The sequence below is a fragment of the Myzus persicae genome, unplaced genomic scaffold (assembly GCF_001856785.1).
Source record: "Myzus persicae strain clone G006 unplaced genomic scaffold, MPER_G0061.0, whole genome shotgun sequence".
In the NCBI taxonomy this organism is placed as follows: Eukaryota; Metazoa; Arthropoda; class Insecta; order Hemiptera; family Aphididae; genus Myzus; species Myzus persicae.
The window spans coordinates 208,999-236,650 of record NW_019103680.1 but is presented as its reverse complement, the minus strand read 5'-3'; the positions used below and the strand labels follow the sequence as shown (position 1 = coordinate 236,650).

At 37.0% G+C, this 27,652-nt stretch overlaps 1 protein-coding gene across 2 annotated transcripts in view; it reads right to left on the bottom strand.

Moving 5' to 3' along the window:
• Positions 1-26,687, bottom strand: part of LOC111035021 (neurogenic locus Notch protein) — a 48,940-nt gene extending 22,253 nt beyond the window's left edge. Inside the window, exons 1-4 of one of the 2 annotated variants that reach the window (XM_022316502.1) lie at positions 26,076-26,687; positions 20,215-20,302; positions 2,556-2,833; positions 363-561 (exon numbers count right to left, since the gene is read on the bottom strand). In XM_022316502.1, the coding sequence (XP_022172194.1) occupies positions 363-561; positions 2,556-2,833; positions 20,215-20,302; positions 26,076-26,166 (656 nt within the window). In that variant the 5' untranslated portion in view covers positions 26,167-26,687. The remainder of the gene's footprint in view (positions 1-362; positions 562-2,555; positions 2,834-20,214; positions 20,303-26,075) is intronic. The other variant, XM_022316503.1, reaches the window with a different exon arrangement.
• Between the last annotated feature and the right edge of the window lie 965 nt (positions 26,688-27,652).

Here is a 27,652-nt window from a genome sequence, read left to right as displayed (position 1 = left end):
CGGTTTTTTTTTATTTGCGAGGGGTTTTCGACTCTAATTAACGTTATCCACCAAAATATACTGGACGACGGAGGTTATCGTCTATCTCGTCGTCGGTTCAATAATAACAACTGAATAGTATATAATATACATAAACTACAGCGACAATATTTATTATATTATATTATCTGTGCACGCTGCAGCATGGGTACGTTTACTACCTACTGTGCCTAATATTTTATTTTCAAAAACGTTAGTTAAGCGTATAGGTATCCTGGTATCACCCGTACGGTGTATTCGGTGTCACAGCGACGAGACAACAGGCATAAATAATAACTAGTTTTCGAGAACAATATAATACATAATTATAATAATATACTTACGCATACGATCCATGTGTGTTGATGCATTGTCCATGCACGCAGGGTTCGGTTGTTGAACATTCCTCGATGTCTTCGGAGCATGTTGTGCCCGTGAACCCTGGGGCACACGTGCACTCGTAAGAATCGTCTTTAGAGGCGCATTCTGCTCCGTTCTTGCATGGTCCTGAAGCGCAATGGTCCTCCAACTCACAATTAGGTCCTGTATGACACAGAAAACCAACATAGACGTTATAATCAAATATAATATATGTATAATATAATTCAAAAGGTGTAACAGTTGTAGAAATTTTACACGATTCAGTTTGGTGTGTGAAATTCAGTGTTATCGAAAACTTAATCCCAACCAGTTGGACAAAACTGGTCAGAGTGGCCAGTATATTATGGATATTTATATACATATAATTATGATGGTGAGATAAATCAATTGACGAGAATGTCAAATTTCGAATAAATTAATGACCGTACCTATATATGCTTTTTTATGTATATTACTTTTTTCAAGACAGAAACTTAATGTAAATAATGATTGTGTTCGACACGACCTGGACAAAAATAGGTTCAAAAAGTCTGCAGAAAAATAGAACTTTGAACGACATAAAACGATGTTTTTGTTTAATATCCGAGAACATCATCTACGATGATGTTTATTATTTCATCTGTCTTCGACGACATTGCGTAATTGAGAGCCAGTCAGTCTATATATTCGTCGTGTGATATACTCGTTATATTGTATATACCTGATACTAGGTGCTATCCAGTTATGCAGGGCTAGATTAACGGCTTGAACTCTGTTTTCATAATATAACGCACTTTACACAAATATGGACGGTATAATATTAATATTATATATTTATATTTTGTGTCGTATAGAGAAAGTCGGCAGGCTTTGTGATAATAACACATCGTCAAAATTGTTAATAAATCTCAGACGGATAAAGAGGATGCGCCGAGCGAACGCAGTCGGTCATCGCTCATTAACATATTAAACCCATAATATACATATATACTATAGCCTACCTATATAGCATACCCGTGTCGTAGGGTCAACATCAGACGTTATGTAACTTGCACACTGCAAGTGCACACATATACGCGCATTGCGCACAAATATACGTCGAACACGTTATCCAATATCGTTTGCGTAAAATATAAGCGGTCAACCCTCCCCATTCCCGTAGGGGTTGACCCGCACAGAGATCGGTACAGCGTAAATAAAATGTGTTTTCGCGGCGCACAACACGTAGTAGTCGTGGAAATCGATTACGCCGGAACTCCAGATATGACGGTTAAGCACATAAAAATAATAGCAGCGAAAAAAGAAGAAGAATCGTTGTGTGCGCGCGGTTTTGTAGGAAGAAAAAATAATAATAGAAATACCCGAGAAGAATGACCGACGGTATAACACGGCGACAACGACGACGACGACGACGACGACGGAGGCGTAACGACGTTGTATGTACACGTACAATTTGTTAGCTCGTCGCCGCCACGCAATAAAACGTTGCACACGACATATATACTTTATTATATATATGTATAGCAATATAAATTTATATAAATTATATATATATATTTATATATGTAGAGAGAGAGAGATACAGCCGCCGCGTTATACGGTGCGAGTAATATCGGGAGGAAAAAAGCCGTGTTCACGGAATGCTTTTTTTGCTCTGCCATATACAGCGATGCTTGCTATTATTTTTATTGTTTTTCCCCTTGCGAGTCGGCAATGCGATCATCTAAACCCGGTTCGACGGTCTTCGTTTCCTACAATACTATAATAGAATATGGGGATCTAATATCTCTATACCTACAATATTATATAAAATTATAGCCGTCGATCGGAACGATCAAACGGCGTCTATGGTGACTTCTACAAAAAGTGACTTGAGATCTATATTATTATAAAAGTCGGATGATGCGATGTGTAATAAGCATTTAATGGGATATAACGGTATATTTCGGGGCGGACCCGAGTGCCGGGTCCACCCCTATACGCGCCCCTGCATGGATAATCCTGTCGAAGCCTATCGGGCGGGAAGTTGTAGTATACCTAATAGCTCTCGTCAGATAATCTTCGTCGAGATGTCGTATAATCATTACCTATATTATTGCCATCTGGTTAGGCCACAATCATTACACTTTCGGCTACCTATCAAATAGTTAATTAATGATACAAAGTTTTATGCATACCTGTGAACCCGGGGGCGCAATTGCACCGATGTTCCTTGATGTTGTGCAGCCAACACGTGCCGCCGTTTTGGCATGGTTTTGAGTCGCACGCGTTCGAAATGGGTATCTCGCACAGAGACGCAGTAAATCCCAGAGGACACTGGCACGAGAATCCAGGCGGCGAGTGCGGTGACACTTGCGTGACGGAGCACGTACCTGCGTTTTGGCACCGGGGCACGGGACCCGTGTGACAGGGATTTTTCCATTGACAGTAAGGTCCGACGAACAGTCCAGTACAGCTGTAAACAGGACGAAAACACGTTAAGATCGGTTGCGCAATAAATATTATAATACATTTATTGCTATAGTTAATTAAGTTTCGTTTATCCGAAAGCAACTGCCATTACGGTGCAGTGTTTTGTTTATCCGAAAGCACCTACCGTTATACACTATAATATCATAGTGCATTTTATTTACCCGAAAGCACCTACACCGTTATATGCCATACCCACGGTAGCTATCTCGTTTCCTTTCAAATTGTTTGTGAAACCATAATTACACATGAGAGGAATCTATCTTTACCCCTAGGCTTTCACGACCACTAAATGCCGTGGGCAAATTCATTTTTCGTTAAAATTACTATATTAAAATAAAATGATAAATTTGTCACCGTGTCTAGTCCCTTCATAAAAGTCTCACGTTCACAGTACGCAATATAGGTTTCAACTCTACAGGTACTCGCTACTCCGAGTCCTAACACAAGATGAGGTCGCTCTCAAAGTTTATACTTTTGGTAAACGCTGAAACCTCACTGTAGATACCGTGCGTACAACGATATAAATTATAATATCGATATTATTATTATTATTATTATTATTATTACGTTTACGACAGGAACAACGATAGCGTATAATAATACAATGTATTATAATTTATAATACGGTATATACGCGGTATATGAACCACGCGTGTGGTGGAGATACAATATAATACATAATATCCAATCGCGCGCGGGTGTGCGTGTGTGTACATTACACACGTATATATCGGCCGCCCGGAGCACGTTCTTATACCCGAGCGGTCGTGTGCGTGTGTGTGCGTGTGTGAGCGAGCGCGCGCGCGAGCGTTGTAGACAAGGAGCGGTCACGAGATGCCGAGATAAATAAAATATTATACGCGGCGGCGGCGCAGGGCGAGGCGAAGACCACTGGAAATATTGTTTAGAACAAAAAACCAGATCGTATCTCCGACCATAATATTCGGATTCGGTCGACCGGTTCCACGGCCGCCACCACCGCAGAGAACCTTACCGCGTCTACCTCCTATATATGTATAATATTATATTATATACACGCGGTGGATCACCTGCGGGCGACTCGCGCATTCTCTCGCTCTCGCACTCCCTCTCTTTCTGTCTTATTATTATTATCATTTTTATTATTATTATTATTATTATTATAATCGCGACGCATCGTTATATGGGTTCGTGAGGGTTTGCGCAACACACACACACAACCCTCACGCGCGGTATATACCCAGCAACCAAGGTTTTTTTAATACTTCACGTTCTATACCCACACGTATTATGTACATGATGGTAAATGTAAAAGATTCTAAATTCTTCGTCGTTCCGGGTCAAAGTAGGATTTCGAAACAATTAAGTATATAGTGTAGACGTGTGGTAGATATACGTCCTTATAATATAACATGTTAATGTACAATGTTGTATACGTGTGATGTGCAGATGGCAAATATCGTACGACGGTTTTCATCTATCCTCGGCAGTATTGTAGGAATATAGCTGGTATGTTTATTTATATATATTATATATATATATATATATATAAACCCCTCCGTCCACCGTGTGTCCGCGTGCTTACAAATGTAGAATGATGTATAGTATGATACCTGGTAGCTGGTACCTATGCGGCACGGTATACTACCATAAAACGAATTCGTTTCCGTTGTGTCGTTAAACACAAAATCCACACCGAAAGCACACTGGCTGACTGTTTTGTCCATTAGCCTTCGGGCGGTCTCGTAGGTAACTAATATATTATTTATTCCTCTCTTTTCCATTCTCGTTTTGTCGTCAAACCTGGGCCTGCGGGTCGGATTACCGCGCAGTGGCTCGCGCGTTAATGGATTGTTTCACCGACCGTGAAGAGAAATACGATGGAATAGAGACGACGGCCGACGGTCGAACGAAACAGCCTAATGATGCCGAGCCTAATATTTTAACAACAACAAACGATATTATATATATGATTTTTATATTTTCACCTCCCTCCTCCTCATATTCCTCCTTCCGCGCGCGAGCCAGGGCGAGAGCTCGCGCACGTCCACCTCGCAGTGAAGAAAAATTATTGTGCTTGGTTTTGAACTCGTTTCGACAACGGCCGGAGACTTAAACGCACACTCATCGTTGTCTGCAGTCGGCATGATATCAAAACACAATCCATCTGTGTATAGTTTTTTTTTCATCGCGCCTCGCCCGTGCACCACCTGTTATTATTTTATGACACTACGACAACGACTACGAAGCACGGGTTAATATAAGTAATAATATGTATTAATGTATAGTATATGCACAGGGCGCCGCACCATGTAAAACAAGAAACATTCCAATAATAGTAGTAATGATCGGTCAATAATAGTACGCAAGTACATCGATTTATATATATAAATATATTATAAATAATACAATATTTATAATGTATACAGTATATTATTCTGCCACCTGTCGATTTCAATATGCGATACGACGTATCTATTTATTATAATATTGTTCCTAACCTGTATAATATACTATATACCTACACATATTTTGAATTGACACTCGCTTGCACATGAGAATATAATACTATTATAATTTATAGTGTTTGTATACATAAAAGTTTTACGCAATCCTCGGACAACCCCCGTTCGGCAATATAATATAGGTGATATTAGTTCCAGATCGATGGCGTCGTGTCCGGCAGTGACTTCTAAAAAATTAACGACGCAACGGGGCGAAAGAAGTGTCCGCCGACAAGAGTTCGAGTTCTCCGATAATCAATTCCGACGCGTAGTCTTTCAGTCTTTGTGCAAGTACCTTTATAATAATATACATACTCATCCTTGATCAAAACACTCGCACACATACTCTCATGAACATATTATACATTATGCACGAACGGTCGAGACCAGAGACGTCACCGATGGCTCTGCCCAGTCTCTACGACAACCGGACGCCCTCTGCATACGAAATCACTTGCGCATACCCATATCATAGCCCATAGGTGCCGCGCAATAAACGTATATAATATACGCACACGATATACGACGACGTACGAGCGACGAGCGTGTACGACGCCAATTTGTTACACGCACACACACGCGGTATATATATTTACGTATATACGAGGACATTAAATCACCCCACACGGGCGAACACCGTAAATCCCATAGAGCTCGGGTACGATATGCAAAATACGCGCCCGCATGATTATTCTACCTACATAAACATAATGCTGCGTATAATATATATATACTTCATACTGCTGTTGCTGCTGTTGTTGCGCGGTTATACAAAAACCGGAATCCGTGTGTACTGTCCCTCGGCGGTGCGTATAGTGTCTCTCCTCCGGAGTCGGCTCGAATTATCGACAGAGTGCCGTGTACATAATATAATAATATAATAATAGTCGTTACTCGTTTAGCGATCTTTGTGCACATTCGAAATGCCGCAATCGTACGCCGTGCCTCGTGCATGTTTCGCATATGTTTAGCCGCTCGTTTTTTTCTTCTTCATGATATACTATTTTACCCGCCATATATTATTCATCACGCACGAACGAGTGCGCGTATACCTCCGTAGCATACACATCATGCAGGTATACTGCCCGTGTGTTAAATAAACAAAACCTCCATTACAGATTTATGACGGTTATACGCGATATTTGCAGTGAATTTCAATAGACTAGGCGTGCACCGTTGTTGATATATTTTTTATTCGACGTTGCGTTCTTAAAAAAATATCGAAAATATTGTAAACATATCGCGAGCGTACCAATTTATAGGATTACACGGTATACTTTAACACGGCACTATACCTATATACAAGTATACAACAAACTATAAAACTACTATATCAACAGTCAGTCATTTCGGGCCGTTGGTGCAGAAGCGCATATGGTCAAATTACATTTGACTCGACCGACTGAGTGCGCGTGCTGACGATGTGGCCCGCTTCAAAACAAAGAGCCACTGTCACAGTTTGTGTACTATACAACGGATTAAACGGCCGGTTTAATATTATTTCGACCACATGTCTCCCTATGCGTACGATGATGTATACTATCAGGCGTCGATCGCAATGCGCATACGTATGACCCACAGGCTACGTGCAAACAACAATATCATAACCGTCATTTATTTCCGAACGCGTTTTACCTACTCGTACATAGCATAATATTGTATAATGAGCGGTAATACAGTGTATTATTATAATATTATAATATATACATGGAACGTCACAATATTAAACCGCCAATTTTTTCAGAAAACAAAAATGAACCACAGTCGCCAATTAGTTATTGGAGGGGGGACAGGGGGACGGCCGGCGAGCGAAAAATTACGGGTGGTGGGCGTGGCCGACGGTAGAGCTAGCGCGAGCCATTCGTAAAATGGGAAAGAGACAGCGCGTATACTGCACATCTCCAGCCCGCGCTAGGTCAAAGTACCCGGACGGCGGCGGCGGCGGCGACGGCGACGGCGGCAGCGGCGGTCCAAGAGAGACCTTCGGGCTCCCGGTATTGTACCGCTGCCACTATTATTATTAGCATTCTTCTGCTATGGATATAATATAATATACACGCCTCCGGTTCGTTGACGTCTTTTACGTTTATACACACGCACGGGGAAAAAAAAATATGTCCACAGGCCACCGCGTACACACAGTATTATATACCTATGTAGGTTTATCGTTATTATTATTTTCGTGTATAATATTATTATACATATAGCCATATAGGTATGGCTACACAGTGTTCTATTGTTACACCATACGGTTATAATATATAATAACACCATACTAGGTGTGTATATATATATATATATTGATGCAACACCGCTGCAGTACGGCATCATAATACTATACATAGGTACGCGGAATAGGTTCGGCGTGGTGCAGTGGGCATGGGTTATTATACAATGTATATTATTATTATTATTATTATTATTATCATAAGAGTTTCGGTATTGCACTTCGGCGGCACCGCGGCGGAAAACGACACACTATCTAGACATCGCGGTCGTCGTGCTGGCTCATTAGGCATACAACAATCAGCCACCGCGTGTGTAATTGCATTTACATGGCCAATTAATTAATTAACCGGCGGCGGCGAACCGCGAGCGCATACAGAGCGCAGAACGCGGTGCAGCGCGCGCGTTGCGTCGTGACATTTACTCTCGCGTGACAGATGCTCGCCGGTTGATAAGCGACAATAATAATAATATATTATTATAAACGGTCGTCGCACAGGTACACTCTGTGCACGTCGTGTGCGAATATAATAATATACGCGTTTCCGGAGAGTTTGCATCGCGAATGACGAAGATGATAATAATAATAATAATAATAATACGTTTAAGCGTACGCGGGCATTATGACGCCGCGTCGACGACGGTCATCTCGCCCCGCGGTCCGGCGAATCGGCGGCGCGGCATCGTGCAGAGGGGTCGGTCCCGCGCGGACACGCCGCGCGCGCGGAACGATAATAACAGGATGAGAAGGGTCCCGCCGGTCGAACGTGCGCCCCCGGAGGAGACCCGCCGATCCACCGGACGGACGGACCGCGTGCGCCGCGCTATATTATTACGGGCCGCGGCGGCTAACCGATCATTTTCCTCTATACCAACCCTGAGCGTTTTCGTAATCATCTCTCTGCACTATTATATTATTATTACTATTATGCACGCATAAACACGAAGCAAGAGCGGTCCGACTGGAAGCCATATTATGATATTATTACAGTATACAATATAGCGACGAATCGTTCGAGATAAATACGCTGCGAAACGCGGTCGCGTTTTTCTCTATACACAACATATTATAATATTGTTATCGATATTATTACTAGCCGTGGCTGCAGACTGCAGAGATTTGTTCACAAGGAACCACGGACGAGCAACGAGTTTTGTCACAGCTGTGTACAATAATATATAATATCATACGCCATCGTTACTGCACAGAATACGCGTAATACGATGTATAATACTATAGTGGGATCGAATTCTGAACATATTATAGGCACACGTAGGTATATCTAACCTACAGGAGATTTCGTGCGTGTACCTATCCATATTGTAAAAGACCCTATTGGTCGTTGTTCTCGATCTGATATAAAAACCCGGGGGGAGGCGGTTTCTATATAATATTATAAAGAAGCAAGACGCGTTTTATTACCAAACATCTGTCATTTTCTCCCGCTGCAAACCCGCCGACGTTGTTTATTCGTTCGGTTTTAATAAAGATATTGAACGTTTTACCGTACTCATTCATTATTTGTAAACCCTCGAATTTAAAACGATTCACTGTGTACAAACTGCTATTATTGTTCCTATTCCGAACTACACGTCTACACGTATTTCTTAATATTTTTTAATCAGATAAATGTCTAAGTGTACATGTGTATAGAATAACAAGTGTTCGTTTTATTTTACATCAGATTATTTAGAAAAAAAAATAATTGGCCCATTTGAATACGATTCAACAACGCATAGCGTATAAAAACAGACGATACTTTTAAAAACGAAAATAAATTAATTCTCATATATTATAGGTACTATAGGTATATGCATTATAATATAATCCTCAGAGTATTACCACTAAAGTTCATCCACACATATTTTATAGTTTATACATTATGACACAGTATGCTTTAAATGCATATTGAGGATAAAACAAATATAATACCACCGATTTACCACCAGAAGGATAACGTTTTGTAATCTCTCGAATGATTGAAATTCCGGGACAATTACTCGGTGTTGTTTTCTTTTATCGAGCTGCCGGTTTAAAGAAAGAAAAATGGAATGCGAGATAATAATTATTGTCTGCGGACAGTGGTTAATGGATATTGTGGAAGAAGGGAAAATCGGGTTTTTTTCTTATTTCAAAACAATCTCCGACAAAGACTATGGAGTCATGTCCGCCCGAAGGCAAATGCTCGACATCTGAAAATGTGCAGAAAACTATGAGTAACCGATAGGTATGCATTTTTATGTTTATTTTTTTCATCTCGGTGACAAACAATGGACTGTCCGAAATACGAATAATAATCCCGCAGCTAAATATGTGTGTACACAGGTATTATATATAGTACAATCGTAAAATTACTATTATTATCATTATGAAGCCCTCCCCTTACATAGACTATATGCAAAATTACACATTGATATACGATATTCAAAAATTTGTTTACTGGAGTGTAGGGAAAAAATCATGAACGAAAAAACAGAAACGTTACAAAGGAATAATGCCGGCGGGAGACGATAAAAAAACCAAAAGGTTCGTATTTATTCGACCAGAAGATATCGGATTCGAAAGGACAACCTTCGTTATATATTCAGATACATCGTCGGTAATGCGAGAAGACGAAAACCCGTTGTCACCTAACACCATCGGCAACACGATAATTTATTACAAAACTGTAATATTGCTCGATCAACAAGTGGCGACACTGGGCCCAAAGTTTATACCTACAGGTTTACTTCTTTTTGCAATGCATGTAATATCTTCAAAACAATTATTTATTTTCTGTATTAAAAACATTTTTTAACAGCATTAAAACGGTAATCACTCAAATATGACTGACACATATATGGTATATTGTAAATAACATAGATCCATATTTAGCTAAATCGACATACATACCTACAGAAAATGTAAAATGAGCTTAAGAAATGTATTTATGTAAACATTGTTGATCAAAACATGTTTAGTTTGAAAATGTAAAGAATAGTATTTATCAATTAAAAATTAATTTGACCTATACTATCCTAGAATAATATTATATAACTTACAAAATCAATAATCAATTATTTTGTAAGACTATCATCGTAACAACAATTCATAATTATTCGAAAACGAAATCGATAATTCACCAATAATTATTATTTATTAGTGTAAGTTCGTCGTCTGATATTATAATATATCATCGATTTATTTGTTTCTTATTATACCGATTAATCATTTAAATATAATGCATTACTATATGAAGCTTTATTAATATATCAAAATATACAATCGTGTATTTTACAACGTTAACGAATCTAGGAAATGTGTTCACTAAGCAGGATTTCATAAGCCTAGCACACCCAAAACAGAGACGTGCGAAGTCCTGTGATAGCACACTTAGATATACAGACTTCGAATGAAGAAAGAACTGCAGTCCTACAGTATTACTTTCTCTTTTTTCTATAGCCCACGACAGATACAGAAGAATATAAAGGATCTCGGGCAAATCAACGAATCGTGATGATCGATATGGATCATTGGTCTCGACTTTTCATAATAGTGTCATTACATATGACTGTATGAGTAAGATACGCGAATTGGTCGGCCAAATATTGGAAATCGACCATTTCTCGCTATGTGGCGGGGCCGTCTTGAATTTCCGTTAAAATTCAAAACAGCTGCCGTTTCTGCAGCTCACCCCTTCTCCGATCTCAAAAACCTCAGAAGGGCTGCACAATGTATGCATGGTGCTCGGTAGTACCAAAAGGGTGAAGATAGACCGGTTACTTTACTTTACAACCCCTATATTATACCGTATATACCTATACGTACGCACTCCGGATAAATTATCATCTGGAGCGGCATCGGCGATCGATCGGACATGGCAATGATGACGCAACAGAATTCCAATGTCAAGACGATCACAATGTAAACACTGCGTGTGTTGGACTATCGAGCCTGTACAGTCTACACTCAACGTAGAAAAAACCGTCACGGTTCGAGTGTTATACGGCCAGTAAAATAGAATAATATTATATTATATATCCTATCGAATTGGTATAAACGCGTCGTGTGTAATAGAACAACGTTCTACAGAGGTTAGAAGACGGACAGTGTACATCATAATTCTTGGACGTGTATGGTAGTCTATACACAATGGACGTCTACTTGGGACGTGAAAGCAGCGGTTATCGTTGCTGACGGATTAGATATTGAAATAATAATAGAACGGACTTTTGAAATACGAGTCATTGTTTTCTCAGCGACTTTACTATTCTTATTATTATTATTACTTTTTGTTTTTTTTTTTAACTCTTCCCATGCAATAAAATAAATGTAATCCTTAAACATTTAAACGATCACATGTGCCGAACACATGCATTCGTTTATTACACGTAAAAACTGGGTAGAAAAAAAACCCCGTGTGAATGTACACAGCATACGCGTCTTGTGTGATAAATGCGGGTGAAAAATCAACATTAAATCGTCCAAGTATGTGAAACTGTGATCATTTAAGGAATAATATTTTGTGCCAAAATCAAGCATCAGGCACGGCCATCAATGTTTATTCCTACCCACACACAACGATGTCCCGGTGTTCCGAGAACATCGTATATAAATAATACGATACAAGTTGATAAAAATCATTTATTTCGTGGATGTCCATGTTTTTTTTTTTACCTTTGAACGCAATTACGTATTCATAAACATTATGAATTTATGATTGTCGTCCCGAAAATCCGCACGATTTATTAACCCGTCCGAGTGACTTACTGGTGGTGACAAAACAAGATAATTTTTACTCTCCAGCAACCCATCTGAAACTTATATCATAAAAAACCGGTTCGTGCCCCGTCGGGTTGCTGCTGCGTTATAGACGTTAGAGGCGCGCGCGCAACAGTCGATTTCAATAAACTTGTAATGACGACAACCAAATGATTAATGCCTCTAGATGGCCCCTGGGGATAATGAATATAAAATATAATGTAAAAAGATATTTTTGTTAATATCAATGCTTTTAAGCGCCACCACCAAAGCGGCCACACGCAAATGAAAAAAAAGCAGTAAAAATTCTGGCTACACGTTTTCCGGACAAAAGACGTCAGTAGTTAAAGTCGAAGTTGAAAATTAATGACTTGAAGAATAACCCAATACAAAACCCCTTCTATTCATCCAAATTACTCTTACGGTTTACCCGAATTGTCTATGTAACCTCAATTACATACCCGCCTCTTACAACGTAATACATGTCTTGTTTAGAGATTTACTTTTAATCAAAAACTGTAACCCTATTTATTTAAAATTCAATTTTAAAACAAAATACACACTAATCTATGAATAATATTTGAATATATAAATTATAATCCTAAACTAACTTAAAATAATAACTGACCGAAAATAAATAAGACGTATTAATGAGTAACAGTTAAACAAATGATCACAGAACATAAATATCCCCTTAAAACTATAAACTAGAATAGTAATCAAATAATCATTACGTAGGTAGGTATACAAAACAAGATATACTAATAAAAAATTTAATAATTTCTGAGAATTAAAATGTATTTAAAAAAAGGCCAACTAATCATGTAAACATAATATAAGATACTATTAACTGTCGACGTATAAAATATAATATAATAACTAAAAATTGCATATAATTTGGTATTGTGTGTTAAAATATTTAATATTTGAACCTTCTCAATAAATCTATTACATAAACAATTGGTTTTCTTTGAGCATAGTTACAATTATGAAAATTTGAAATGTGTTGATCCGACTTATTCAAAGATTACTTATTTTGTCAGTCAAATATTCCATTTTAATCACTAATCGACAATATATAAATAAATATTGATAAACCTAATTATATTGCAACCAGTATTAATTAATTTACTAACACCTAATATTCAATGTAATAGTTAAGAACATGACGTTATTAATACTTGTACCTATTGATTATTAATAAACAAGTATAATACGTCTAAATAACTATTATTTTGTTATGAATAAATTTACATTTATTTTGTAACTTAATATGTTGTCCCTTTAGAATTTGGTCATCACAAAAACCGTTTGTTTAAGTAAAACAATGGGCCCGCGTCTTCATTGTCCTCCCCCTTCTTGGTTATAATACATTATGCTTGACACAGCATAATTTAAAGGATCGATGCTATGCATAAATCAATATTGTTGCTGACCATGGCAGTCTAATGGAAATCTTAGAACGTGATGATGGGCTAAGCACAAAACTACCAACAAAAAATTTGCGTACATATCTTTCAGTGTGCGTCCTACGCAAAAATCCTTTGTCCAGTGATACCCAAAAATAAAAAAAATATTAAATAAAAAATAAAACCAAAAACGCTGTGTGCATATGAAACATTATTATACGTGCAGCTATTGGTACCCGGAGGTCGCTAAGAACACCACGAGTTGCGACCGTGCAAAGAATTTAGATTATATACTTAACGTCTTAATGTTTTATTATAACTGAACAATACGACAATAGCCTAACCAAAATATAAAAAGGATTTTTAAACATTTTTAAAGGAATGTTAGTAAAAAAAAAGATTCAACGAAGTCTGACTACATAGGTACTATAAACATTTTGTTTTTTACCCGTTTTCCGAGCTAATTTGTTACACGCTTCCGTACTAAATAACCCCTAAAAGAAGGGGTATAATATAATCTCCTTCGCGCGTCTATACAAAACCAGCTCAACGTATTCGATGTGCTGCAGGTTAGCCTTCCAGCACGTTCGTGTCGGCTAGTCTGAGACATAAAGAATAATAACTTTAAAAAATAATAACAACGAGTACTTGTTTTCTTGTAATCTGGCGAGAGGTCATAAGCGCTCTTGTGTGTTATGTCTCACTCCGGATTTATTACGACTATAACGTACATTTTTTAAAACGTGAAAAAACAACAAACCCCACTTATCATCCGGCCAAGAGTGTCGTTAGAAGTCACTTAACACAAGAATCTATCCCCTCTTCATATATGCTTATGTATATATAATGTATGCCTAAAACGTCATATGTCTCTATATGATTGTAATACACGCGGTAGGGATTTCGTATGGATACAAAAATTTCGCCATCTGTTGGGCCGACCGTGAGAAAGAGCTTGCCGACAAATCTAGATGTGTCACATATGGGGACGTAATGTTTTGAATCAAACTGCATTACATATCGAATAATTAATAAACAAAAATAAAACAAACAATCGGTACAAATATTTGAAATATATACATTGGCTAATTAGGTATACGATTTAAAACAAACGTTTTTTTTTTACTAAGCATTTCGTGTAACATTCGTTTCGTTGGTTTGTTCGTAACAAAACCAAAGAGTGTTTTTTATTGATAAAATAAACTCTTATTATGTATTAATGTTACAGATTAACTACAGATAACGTTCATATACGAATGATAAAATTAAGCATGTAGTTAGTTGAGTTCACAAAATCAGTTGATCAGCAACAAAATCTGTAGTCTTACCAAATCTTATAATTCAAAACTAAAGTACACAGTCACCATAATATTATTATTATTATTATTATTATTATCGTGATACAGACAAATTTCTGATGGGTCAATATGCACTTACTGATTTGGAGAGTTAAAACATTTCGCGGCACCGTTGTCATACATATAGTAATTCAAGTGGTATTTCCTAGCCATTACGAAGACAAACAAAAGTTAACCGTAACGTCTCGTTCCAATGATTTTACAGACAGATACGACGGGGATGAGTACGGGCAACCACATAAAAAGACGCGTACGGACCCCTCCGGTACTCCCGCGCGGGGTAATGGCCACGCCGACCAAATTGCCGGGTCGGCTCGGTTTTCGCCCGGAGCCAAACCGCTCTTAAGTGGTTTCTATTTTTTTACCTTCTTCTTCTCAGTTATCCGCCCCTCCTATCAGGCTTATTTTAAGTGGCACGTTGCTCCGGACCCGGAGTAGGAGTAGGCGGTACCGGGATGACAGGACCTCTAACGGATACATATACAATCATAATTCTTCTGGCGAAATGGACTACCTTCCGAAATTATAGGGGCCGCCGAAATCTCTTCGTAATGGTTTTTTTTCTACCGACGTTTATACGGTATCGCTCCTATATATACACCTGCCTGAAACCTTTTTTTTTCAATCACATACAACACAGACAACCGACACAGTTGGAATATTTATTTGAAAATATATGCATGCATTTTAGGATATGTCACCTCGTGTCCTGCAACACAATACCAGGCTTAATTACTTCGAAAATTACTCGGTTAACCGTGACCAGATGGTTTGTACTCGAGGGCGTACGTTGTACGTTAAACTGCACCCTTTCATTGGTAAAAAAAAACAGTGGGGATCGGACCACGAGGACGTCGATCTACCCAAAATCTCGCGCATTGTACTCGTATATTTGTATGTGACGATAAATATTACTGTACACACGCACACATTGACTCATATACACAAACGGCAGATACAATGAATATCTCTCACGACTCACATATTATAATTTTTTTTGGTTATTACTACGAATAGTGATTATTATTATGTTTGAACTTGTTGTAACATAAAATCTAAAATAGTTAAGTCCCCAATCGAGCAACGGTATTACAGAATACAGACCATAACATGTAAAATAATAATTATAATATGATCCCTATTGTCCCGGGGATGACGCCTCCTACGCACATAATTAGCTAATTAAATAGTAACATTAATTATAAATGTAAATATTTATATGTAGAAATCTAGTGTTTCGTCAGTTCTTGAAAAAGTACACAGTCCGCTTCCGTCCAGTCGGCCGGTTTCCATGTTGTAAATGAGGATTCGCCAGCATAACTATAATTACATGAGTCATTACGTATATTATGTAGGGGCCCAAGAGTGAGTACCATGATTGCCAGTGCTGCCGCAATGTACACTAGCAGACACGCAACTCGTTTGTATATTGTAATGTACTTGTGCAGGATAACGATAATTCGGTATACACAACGCATTAATATAAGTAATAATCTATACTATGTATGCATACGAAATACTTTGTACAAATTCGAATACATTTTTTTACGAATGCTCTTGTAGAAAAAACGTATATATAAAACTGGTTTCTCCGTAGGGTTTGAGTGCCAAATGGTGTTTATGGTGCACGAGGGCGGTGATCATTTTTTTATCGTTGAACTAACCCCGGGGAGCACATATACAGGAGGGGAGCTTCGGTACGGCTCAGAGACTTCAATTGTTCCAAAACCCTCACATTTATTTCAGTACGCAAACGCTCGCAATCTATAGTTGCCCCTTTTTCATACCGTATGTCAACCGATTTTCAAAGGTCCAATGACTTGGCGTAGTGCTATCCGTTACAAACGAGATAATCGATGACAAAACTTCGATGTACTAAAATGATAAATTAATATCCCAGACCATTTTATTTCAATCGCATACTAAAACTACTCATATCATAGATACATTAAAGTTTTATTTCTTAATTAAGTGCCTATATGACCACACGTTTTTTTAATAACTGGATATTTCAGAAAGTAAGCATTAATTCGATAAACATAAATTCTATTGACTCGAACACTGTAAACATTTATTTTTATATTCACGCAATCGTTTTTAGTAAAAACCAGTTTTATAGCAAAAAATTTAAATGTGTTTTTTAAACCTCCGAATAACCACTTTGAGTATACCTACTATAATTTTATTGCACCAGAACATGTTGACAGGTATTAGCAAAATGTCAAACCGATTTTTTTTCTATCTTAATTATTCGAGATTGCATTTGAAACAATACAAATGGCAACGCTGTGCATAGTCATTTCTGAAGAGCCCCCGGAAGGCTGTGCGCGCGTAGCTGCTGCTGCTGTTCACCTGACCAGGTACTATGGCCGACTGCTCTCCGTGGGAACCGCACGGACCGTGCCCTTTCTCTTCAAGAAAAGCCCCGCAGCAAAATTAAAAAAATAATAATAATAATAATAACAACATAACATATCCAATCGTTGCCATTTGTTTTCATCTCATTATTACTCATAATATTCGTAGGTAATAATTAAAAATGTACAAAAATAAAATAAAAAAATCGAAAAACTGAAGATTTATATTTTGATAGGAACATCTACACACCTACCTATAGTATATATGCCAACATATAGCTGTTGTGAATACAATGTCGTTAACAAGTCAACAAAAGGCACGGGCTGCAATTAAGGCAGACCCTATGTACTGCAGTAAGACGCCACTGTTCGGATTACACCAGATTGATTTCGAGGACAATAAAACGTCGGGTTGAAGAACGTAGAAAAACTTACACGAATTATTATTACTGTCTTGTGAGAGAATCTTTTTTAATAAAATTTATCATGGTGGGTATATGCATATGAGTTTTGTCATTACCGATTTGACTCGCACACACTACGCATCCCAAAATGTAAATCGTGTTGTTGTTGGCGCTGTTATTAGTAGTAAAAATGTGACGTTTTTTTTCTTTCTTCCTTTTTTGTTAGAGTTACCTATTAGCTCCCACAATACACCGTGCATAATGTAATTTCCATCTCCCACGAAAGAATGCCAATCATAAAACTCCTAGAGTCGCCTCTGGTCAGGCCCGATATCTATATCGGATGACGTCATTTATTTCCCATTGGGAATACTCGATAAAGTTTGATCGAATTTTAGGGAGGTAAAAACTTCCAATTTCAATAAAAAATAGACGACCGAATAACGTATATTCATATGTGATATAGTAATCGTAGTTATTTCTTACTAAAAGTTACCACCGATCGTCAATGAAAAACAAATAATTATTTTTTTTCCCATACTGATGGCGTTATATAAGGGATACAAAAAATATTCGATTAACTTCAAAAGACACATGATGCACAAGATAATCGATTTAAATTTCTAGACAGTTTTTCTTTTTGTTTGAAGCCACAGCCCGGCAATGTAAACAAGAGCACTACCTATGTGTGTTTTACTCAGCGGCATCCGTGACAAATTGTATTATCTTTGGTCAACGATCTCCTCCATAGATGATTACTGATCACCACCACGTTTTACGACCAAAACTTCAAGGTTGCTCGCCCACGCCGTTGCCGCGATGATTTACTGATCTTGGTAGGACTTTGGACACGGTCCACGGTACTATGTGTATGTTGTGTACATAGGTATAATAATATATAGAACTATAGTATATATACGATAATTATTATCCTGGAGGAAAGCAAACCGTCCACAAAACGAGTTCACTTTATTTTTTTTTTATTTCTAGTTATAATCCAAAGAGTGAATTAAAAAAAACACAGCACAGACAAAGAAGTGGAAAAAAATATATACATTTAAATTATACATATTATTTTTCGAATATGATGTACTATATACGTATACTGTATAAACATATAAAAGACCCTACATACACACAACTTCTATTCCAACGCTAACATAGACAGATAATTAAATTTCCAGAATAGTTCAAATAAATATGCTCTAAAATAATATAAGACTTGGGTACTGCAGCAACACCATTGGTACAATAGTTATAAAAGTAATAATTATGAATACCACCGATGTGTTTTTCAACAACATTATTACAAAAAAAATATTGTATTAATATCAATCGATTTATTTGATCCCATGAAAATCAATGAAATTCTAAACACATAGGGACAATGAATCGTCTTGAATGGATAATATTTAAACTATTTCTTTCAGTAATTGCAGACCGATTTATGACATGTTTAATGTTTATGGTAAATTATATACACCTTACTCCTTCTCGCCGACCAAACAATAGATCATTTTAATTTAATTTTAATTTTACCGAATCGTCAGGCATCAAACTATTCAAATAACCTAATGTCAAATAATTGAAAAATAATGATGGCAACATTTGGTTAACATTAAATTCTATACCCATAAAATAATACATTATAACGTATGAATGGTCGCATTCCAATGTATACCAACTGGTATCTGGTAACGGGTAAATTACTGAAGTTTGATTGGATGTTAGAAACATAATATACCTATACGAGTAAGATAGTACCGAGTATAATATATTTATATGTATTCACATCTGGGTGTAAACATAAGTATAAATTTATAAAAAAAATGTAATATATCTAATCAAAATTATCTTAAAACACTTTAAAAGAAACCATAATTATATATTTTAAACATACTTAACGATAGTAGAATGATAAAAAATTAACAACTATCAGATCGCGTTACAAAAACATATCACATAGTATGTTAACACACCATCGTAAACAGCTTAGGTTAGTTATTCCATCATAAAAATATATATTAGTTTGAAGCCATTAAATTATAACAGTATTTTAAATCAAATGCAATCACGATAATTCCCAAAACCAATTGAATAGTATATATTTGTCCAGCCCTCACTTCTATCTATATTTAAATAGACTAAAATTTAAATAAAGTATTATAGTAAGTAAGCATTATTTTAAAAACACGTTCGGTCAATGACTGTTTTTTTTTCTGTAATTTGAATTGTTTTTACAATCGATAATTAACCATGAAACGATTTTAGTATACTCTCGAGCCAAATTGAGCAATCACGGTATTTGTGCACGGACATTGGTAAGCACACAAAACAATGGAGTCTCGTCGCTTAAAATCTAATTGTTGTTATTCTCTGTACTCACTTGCAAGCGTATTCTCCGGTCCTTTTCATGTAACAAGTACCTCCGTGAAGACATGGGTTAGGCGAGCATGACACGATCCCGGTAGACCCTAAAAATAAAAATATAATTAAAATAAATATTGGACATCGTATTTGTGTGTGTGTACACAGTTATGTGTATATTTATATTTTATATATATATTCTGAATTAGCATATTCCTCTGAAAGAGTATATTGAGTTTTGTTTATTCAGCGTTAAAAAAACGAGGACATACCGGGACACACCTCTCTGCGGTCAAACAACACTTTGATTATTATTTTAAGTTAAAATATTAAATACGTTATGTACACACATGGTTCTTAAACATTCCTGTTTGACCGACAATTTCTTTAAAAATGGACACACACTGAGCATGTGAGAGAAAAGGGTTGTAAAACTTAATACCACGAGCGCGTGAAAATGCATTTCAAGAGGGCAGATTATTTACGATGGGTCGTCGTGGAACGAATTGGTTATGTTCCAAGAAAGGGTGAACGATATCGTGAGAAACCCTGTCTCAGGGTTTCTGTAAATGATGGTATCGGTACTTCACACGACAGCCGGTGATTTTTGACCTAAATCTGTCCAAAATGGATCATTGTTTATTTGTAATGACCAAATCCATGACGCGTGTTTGTGTAAGCACGAGCTCAAAATAAAAATTTTTAAAAAAAGGAAGAAAATTCAATTGTGTCGCGCTATCCTTTAGTGAGCTCGAGCCTGGCTACTAAATGATGAACTCATCCGGTCCAGGTCCGTGCAGGAAGTATTCCATTAAGCGATCGTTAATTCGCCAACAGCTAGGCAACTGTCCATGATATCATCAAGGCGGCGGTGGCAGCGACGGCGGCGGCTTAATAGAATGAAATAAAAACGAGTTGCTCATATATATATATATTATATGCAGTAATATACACATACGTATATTATTATAGAAGAGTGCAAAGACAAAGAATCATGGCCCGGTCGCAATTCAATTCACTCAGTCCAAACAATGCGCCCAAGCGCAATAATCATTACACACAAATACACGATGGTACTTTTTTATCTTAGTTTTTTCCTTTATATATATATTATCTACCGTTATTAGTTTTATTGCGCTGTTGATGAACCACCATCGAATTACACACACATAGCGCAGTTTTATAGACATTAATAGTATATAAAAATAAGAAATTAAAAAATAGAAAATCAGAGGTTATATTCAGAGACAGACACACACACACACACACACACACACACACACACACATACATACAGTCTATCTTTATATATAATGTATAGTATTGTTGTGTTGAACACACGGCCGCCATGCAATAACCGACCGGATTGAATTGAACTTGTGTGTCAGTGCGTATGTATACGTACCGATGTGACCGCATAATACAATACAGTATTATTATACACACTTATATATGTATAATATGTAATATACGAGCGGGGCTGGCAACATGGCGGATGGAAGACGCGTATATTACGTACACGACTACAAGGAGACCACCGAAAACCTTGGCTATTACTACCTGTTGTTCGCCGCCGCCGCCGACTATTACACATTGAGCTCACACGTGCTCATCCGTCGTCACTTCCATAGACGAAACGACGAATAACCATACGACGATAACTTTTATACCTTTATAGGACATTTATCGGTTTTGAGACATTTGAAAAAAATCCTTAATAATATATTAAGCCATAAACACGGATTATAATATATATCGATGTATAATTAAAAGTACACAACGCTCAGACAAACTGAAATGTCACTTTAACCATATATATTTTCTATGTATATAATACATATTTACATTTTAAACTTCAAATGTCTTTGAAAAACATATTTCATCTAGAAACAACAATGAACGTAATTAGTGTGGCTGAATAGACAATTACACAATGATGTTAATTGAAATCGATCATTGATAATATTTAGTAATTAAAATACGATAGTAGGTGGATAGGTGGTAAACGTCATTCAGACACATTTAGTTTAAAAATCAAAAAAATCATAAACGTCCGGCCTCCACGGTTGAATGAGACATTTAATTGTATTAGTAAAATATATTAAACTGATAAAAATTGTATACTTTTATTCAACAGCTAGGTACCGGTAATAAGGTGAATATTGAATGCCTATAATACAATAAACAATACGCAGATTCTACATTTTATTAATGTTTCCTTAAGAGTTTTTATACCACCGCGCCGTGCAATACGTTAATAACTAGGTTTTTACATCTACATAATCAACATAATACGGATTATTAATTAAGAGACACAATGATGTCATCTCTAATAAATCTGTTATCAAATAAGCACTAATGAGTACCTAATGGCAAATTAAGTCTCCAAGAGAACACACACGAAGAGATTGTAAAAAAAATATATTGTGATTTGTAGTTTTTATCTGATTTATTTTTGAGGTAATTAAATTATTGAGAAAATTCAATATTGTAAACACGTTTGCCGCCCTAATTAATCAACTAATAACTATAACTATAATAATTTATAATACAGCATAAGAATGATTAATCTTTAACCACAGAGTATTATAATAATATACTGAATTAAACAATTAACTCTAGGGAAATGTAAAATAAAAATATTACGAAGGTATCTTATATGATACTAACTTACACGAGTATTTGATTTTTTTTCATTTATTTATCAACAGGTTCAGTATATGAGAACGACATAACATTAACATATTATTATTCTCATACATTATACAATTAATTAAGGAGCGGTGGACGTAAGTAATAGAGTATACAACTTTAAGTAAATACAAAAAACTAAATCAATAAATATTTCAAATCTCTAATAATTAGTGAGAACGTCGTGAGAACAAAATCAAACCACATTAATCCAAAGTAAAATTTGTTCGTATAGAATACTTATAATACCTATATTATTATTATGTCATTTCGTCCCAAGTAACTTTTTTTTTTATATCGTCGGTCCCGAGGTCGGCGTTTGTTCTGCTTTCTCGCTATACCTACAAGTTACAATACACATACAGGTAAAAGTGAGTTTTGTAAACGGAAAAATAAAAAGAATCTGAAACGATTCAGTTCTAATCGGCCATTATCTAGTCGAATAGGACGGGCATAAGAATAAAGCATATTACACTATTACAAAACTGAAATAACGTCTACGGCTGAGAATCAATTAATTTCCACTCAAATTCGCTGACGTGCACGTGTGGATGTCCGGGGCTTCAGAGACATACACAAGGTGGGTGGAAATTGGTGGCTAGGTCATAGAAATAAAAGACTTATATTCCGCAGAACACCGGGTCCGCAGCCGAGTAATTTTGACGTTGTCATCGCATTCGTCCGCCGATCACAGCATGCTCGTTTTGTTTTTTGATACGATAAATTAAAAAAATTGCATAGTCACGAGCTCGCGCATCTTAAACCGTCACCACCAACAGTACAGCACTGTTCTGTTCGACAAAAACGATGACATTTTGGTGGCAATTTGTTGCCTGTTTGCCTCGATAACAATATTGAATATAGTGTAATTTATTGTATTATGTTTATTTATATGACGTATATTATAATATTTGTACATAGATGATAACCACCGTCGCCGCCGCCAACCGATTGAAACGACTCGAGCGGGACCTCCGATTTTCGGTTGGGTCTAGTGTCCTGTGTTTTTGCGGCGCTCCGCATGAGGCCACTTGTTTGCCGAACGCGTGTTGGGCGGACGCCCGAAAAATACAGTGTATACATATTATAATATGAAACAGCTGCAACTTCATACTCGGTGGCGGCGGCGGTTACGGCACACATACCGGACGGAGGAGTGAAAAACGTAGAGAGAGCTGTGGAGAGGAAGAGAGAGAAAGAGAGTAGAGAGAAAGAGAGAGAAGAGAAAGAGGAGCTCGTCGTCGTTGCGCAGATGTTCTGACGGACGGGCGGCTCGACGAAGGCGGCGGGTAGGGGTTGTTTTGTGTGTGCACGGCGCGTGAGGGTTTTTCGGGCGCCCCGGCCGACCGTGACGACAATATTCACCCGGCCCGCGTGCAGCGGTGACGGCGGACAGGGATACCCAAAGCACTGCGCCCCGTCGACTGGAGCGTTCCAGACACGAATACTTGGGTGGTGTGCAGTAAGGGGGAGGGCGAAAAACCGTTACGACTGGCCCCAACAACAAAACGCGAATTTCTAATGCGGGCCCGAGTTGATATGATTATTAATAATTATGCTATCGTGCGTCGTTACGATGCGTCAATACGAGTACGGTGCACTCGATTCACGAATAGGTATAAAAATATAAAAATTATTATTATTATATTATTACGATATTATACGAAACCAAATAGTCGAAGGATTTCCTAAAATATGCTATGTATTAAAATATGTACGTTGATGTCAGACGCTTGATTTAAAACTTCTATTCGGTTGAGTCATTTGCGATCAAGTTTAGATTTGTCGCGGGTTAGGTGTCCGATTGGATCAGTCGTGTAAACAAACATAATATAAAAATATATTATACCTTGTACTATAAAATAAATAAATGATAATACGTCAATACCGTACGGCGCGAGTCCGACGAGACGCATAATAATAAACGCTAATTGGACGATAACAATGTTACGCGGACTGGAGTGTGTGTGTTTGGTCTGGCGTGCAATTCACCAGCAGCCGCACACTAATTTAAAGCCAATGAACCAATTTAAATAGCCGATGTTACAGACGCCACGGTCACGGTTGAATATAAAATTTATAATAACATTATCATCATCGCCGTTGTCGCCGTAAAACCGTTTGTCAATCGCGCGGCCAAAGATTATACGCATCTACGAGTAGATTTGCGCGGACAAATTCACGTCGATAGCGCACACGTTGGGAACACCTGAGTCTTGGAAGTTATTACATTATATTTTTTTGGTTTCATTGTGATCCAGCTGTATGATGATGATTAAAGGTGCACACACGGACTGCTCTCGACGACTATCGATGTAACGACGACAGACACGCGCACGTCGAGGCTGATGTCACACAGGCGACTTGTTGATCGAAGACGGTGTATAATATTATTATACATATTTCATTGGATGATAATCGTTTTCAACTGAATAGTACTGCTTTGTTGTTATTAACTTTTGACTAAGTATTGTTATTATTATACCTACACGCCGTAAATGTCAACAATCGGCATAGCGATAGCGTTTGCGTCTTTGCGACGCCGATAACTCTGCCCAAATTTCAATCTGATAATGGCCTTAAGTGACTCGTAATATTCTGAAAGTATCTTTTGCCAAATCCACCACCGGAAACGTCTAGAATCCAGCGTTCAAATCTCTAAGGTCAAAAGTCGCAAGTTGCGTAACGCGTTCACAACAAACAGTCGTCGTTCCTATCTCCCAAAATTACGTTAAATAGCAATTTAAAGCGTCAACAGTCATAAAAAAATACCATTATTTACAATTATTAACATTTTTATTTCCCAAACTCCCACGTAGGATTTTAGGTCTTAACATTTTTGATAAATGAAATGAAAAAATTTAATATAATAGGAGTACCTACATACTACATACGATGAAAATATTACATAATATTATATCAAAGACACATCATTATAAAGGTTCGAAATTTGACCTGTAACAGCATGAAACCGATCAATGACAACAGGCAAAGAATACCCGGTCTAAGTTGGTCCAGGTAAACGAGGGTTTTATTGTCAAATATCACACAATATTTTACTTACATAACTCATACGGCAACAAGAATAATTTTTATCAAAAGCAAATGGCTATGATTCAAATTTATTTTTCTTAAAATATTTCAAAAGTTCATCTAATAATAATTATTGTTCTATTATTTTTTATTTACCTGATGCTCCATCGGGTCCCGCAGCTAACGTCCAGAATGCCAATAGTATGCACGTACCGACGAAAGTCCGGCCTGGATTTCTTCTCCTCATGGTTCGTCGTATTACTTGTCGAATAACGTCGTAATCGGCGCACCAATACGAGGTATAATTAAAATTAACAATAAAAAAATTCTATGAGATTTATCCGAACTCAACACAACACATGATTACCGTCCGTCTCGCACGCACTTTTTTTCACACACGAACAACAAAAATACGCATCCGGCCGACGGAACAGAAATAATAAAAAAAAATTTATTTATTTATTTAAAAGAGCACAAGCGATTCGGATTGAAAATCAAATATAATTTTATTATTACTATAAATCATAAAAAAAATGTAAATGCGGCTCAGACAACTACACGGAGCGCACGACACGACGGATTATTTGAAACTGCCAGACGGTCGGACCGCCATGAAAAATACCGATGCCGTATTCGTACGCCGCGGGATGGGGGCAAAGGACACCGGATGGGTCGACGAATTTTTGGTCAGAATTTGTCCCAGTTTTCGCAGAAATTTAGTTTGGGATGATGTCGAGCACTTCCACGATAAAAAATTGAAAAAAAAAATCTAAAAACACACGAAAACGAGAAAATAACCAAGGAACTGCTCTCGTTCGCTCCGCGGACTGGTTCCTTTCTTCCCTTGGGCGTCGTACGTTGCGCTGCCAAGCGGACGCCGTGCTCAACGACAACCACCTGCTCTTTCCAAATCCAGTGGTTATCAAAATGGTCGGTAAGCTTAACTCCTAGTGCTTTATTTTCTCCATCCGCCACCGTCACACATGGTTGATTCGAAATGCTGAAAAATAATATTAAATATATGTAAAAATTTCAAACGAAACCGACTAGCAAACAAAAGGAGTAGGCACAATATGAATTTAATATAAAAATGCGTTACGGTTGATTTTCTATTTCGCTTCTTCGCACGATACCTATGCCTACTTCATATAGATTATTATAATATTATATAAGATCTATATTGGCGTACAGTCGTTTAGATTTTGTTCATAAAAGCTTAACTTAAACAAGAAAGTCAACAACTATTGAAAACTCTCTTTATTTAGCTTTCTACGTCATTAACATAAGTTTTTTTCAAACGGACAGATTATATAGTAACATAGTATGAACATATTAATATAATATTATAATCTAATCGGTGTATATAGTTAAGATATACTAACCTAGTAGGTACCTTATAGGTACTAATGAACTACGAGTATAAGGCTATTTTATTAATTATATTCAGTTTTTCGTTGTCTTTGATAATAATATGAACTTATAAAACAGAAATTATTGTCAATCTATTCCATTATCACTATCCGTTATTTAGTCTCAGTGCATCGAAATAAATACATTTTAGATTTTCAAAGTAGTACATAGTTTCATAAGTTACATATAAATATAATATGTGAACCTAGTACCTACCTTTATGATAATTTTATTATATTTTCTATTTCCAATTAACTACAAAATTTAAATTATAAAATTTAATATTATTAAAATTAGCTGCTCATGAAGCTATATTTTAGTAA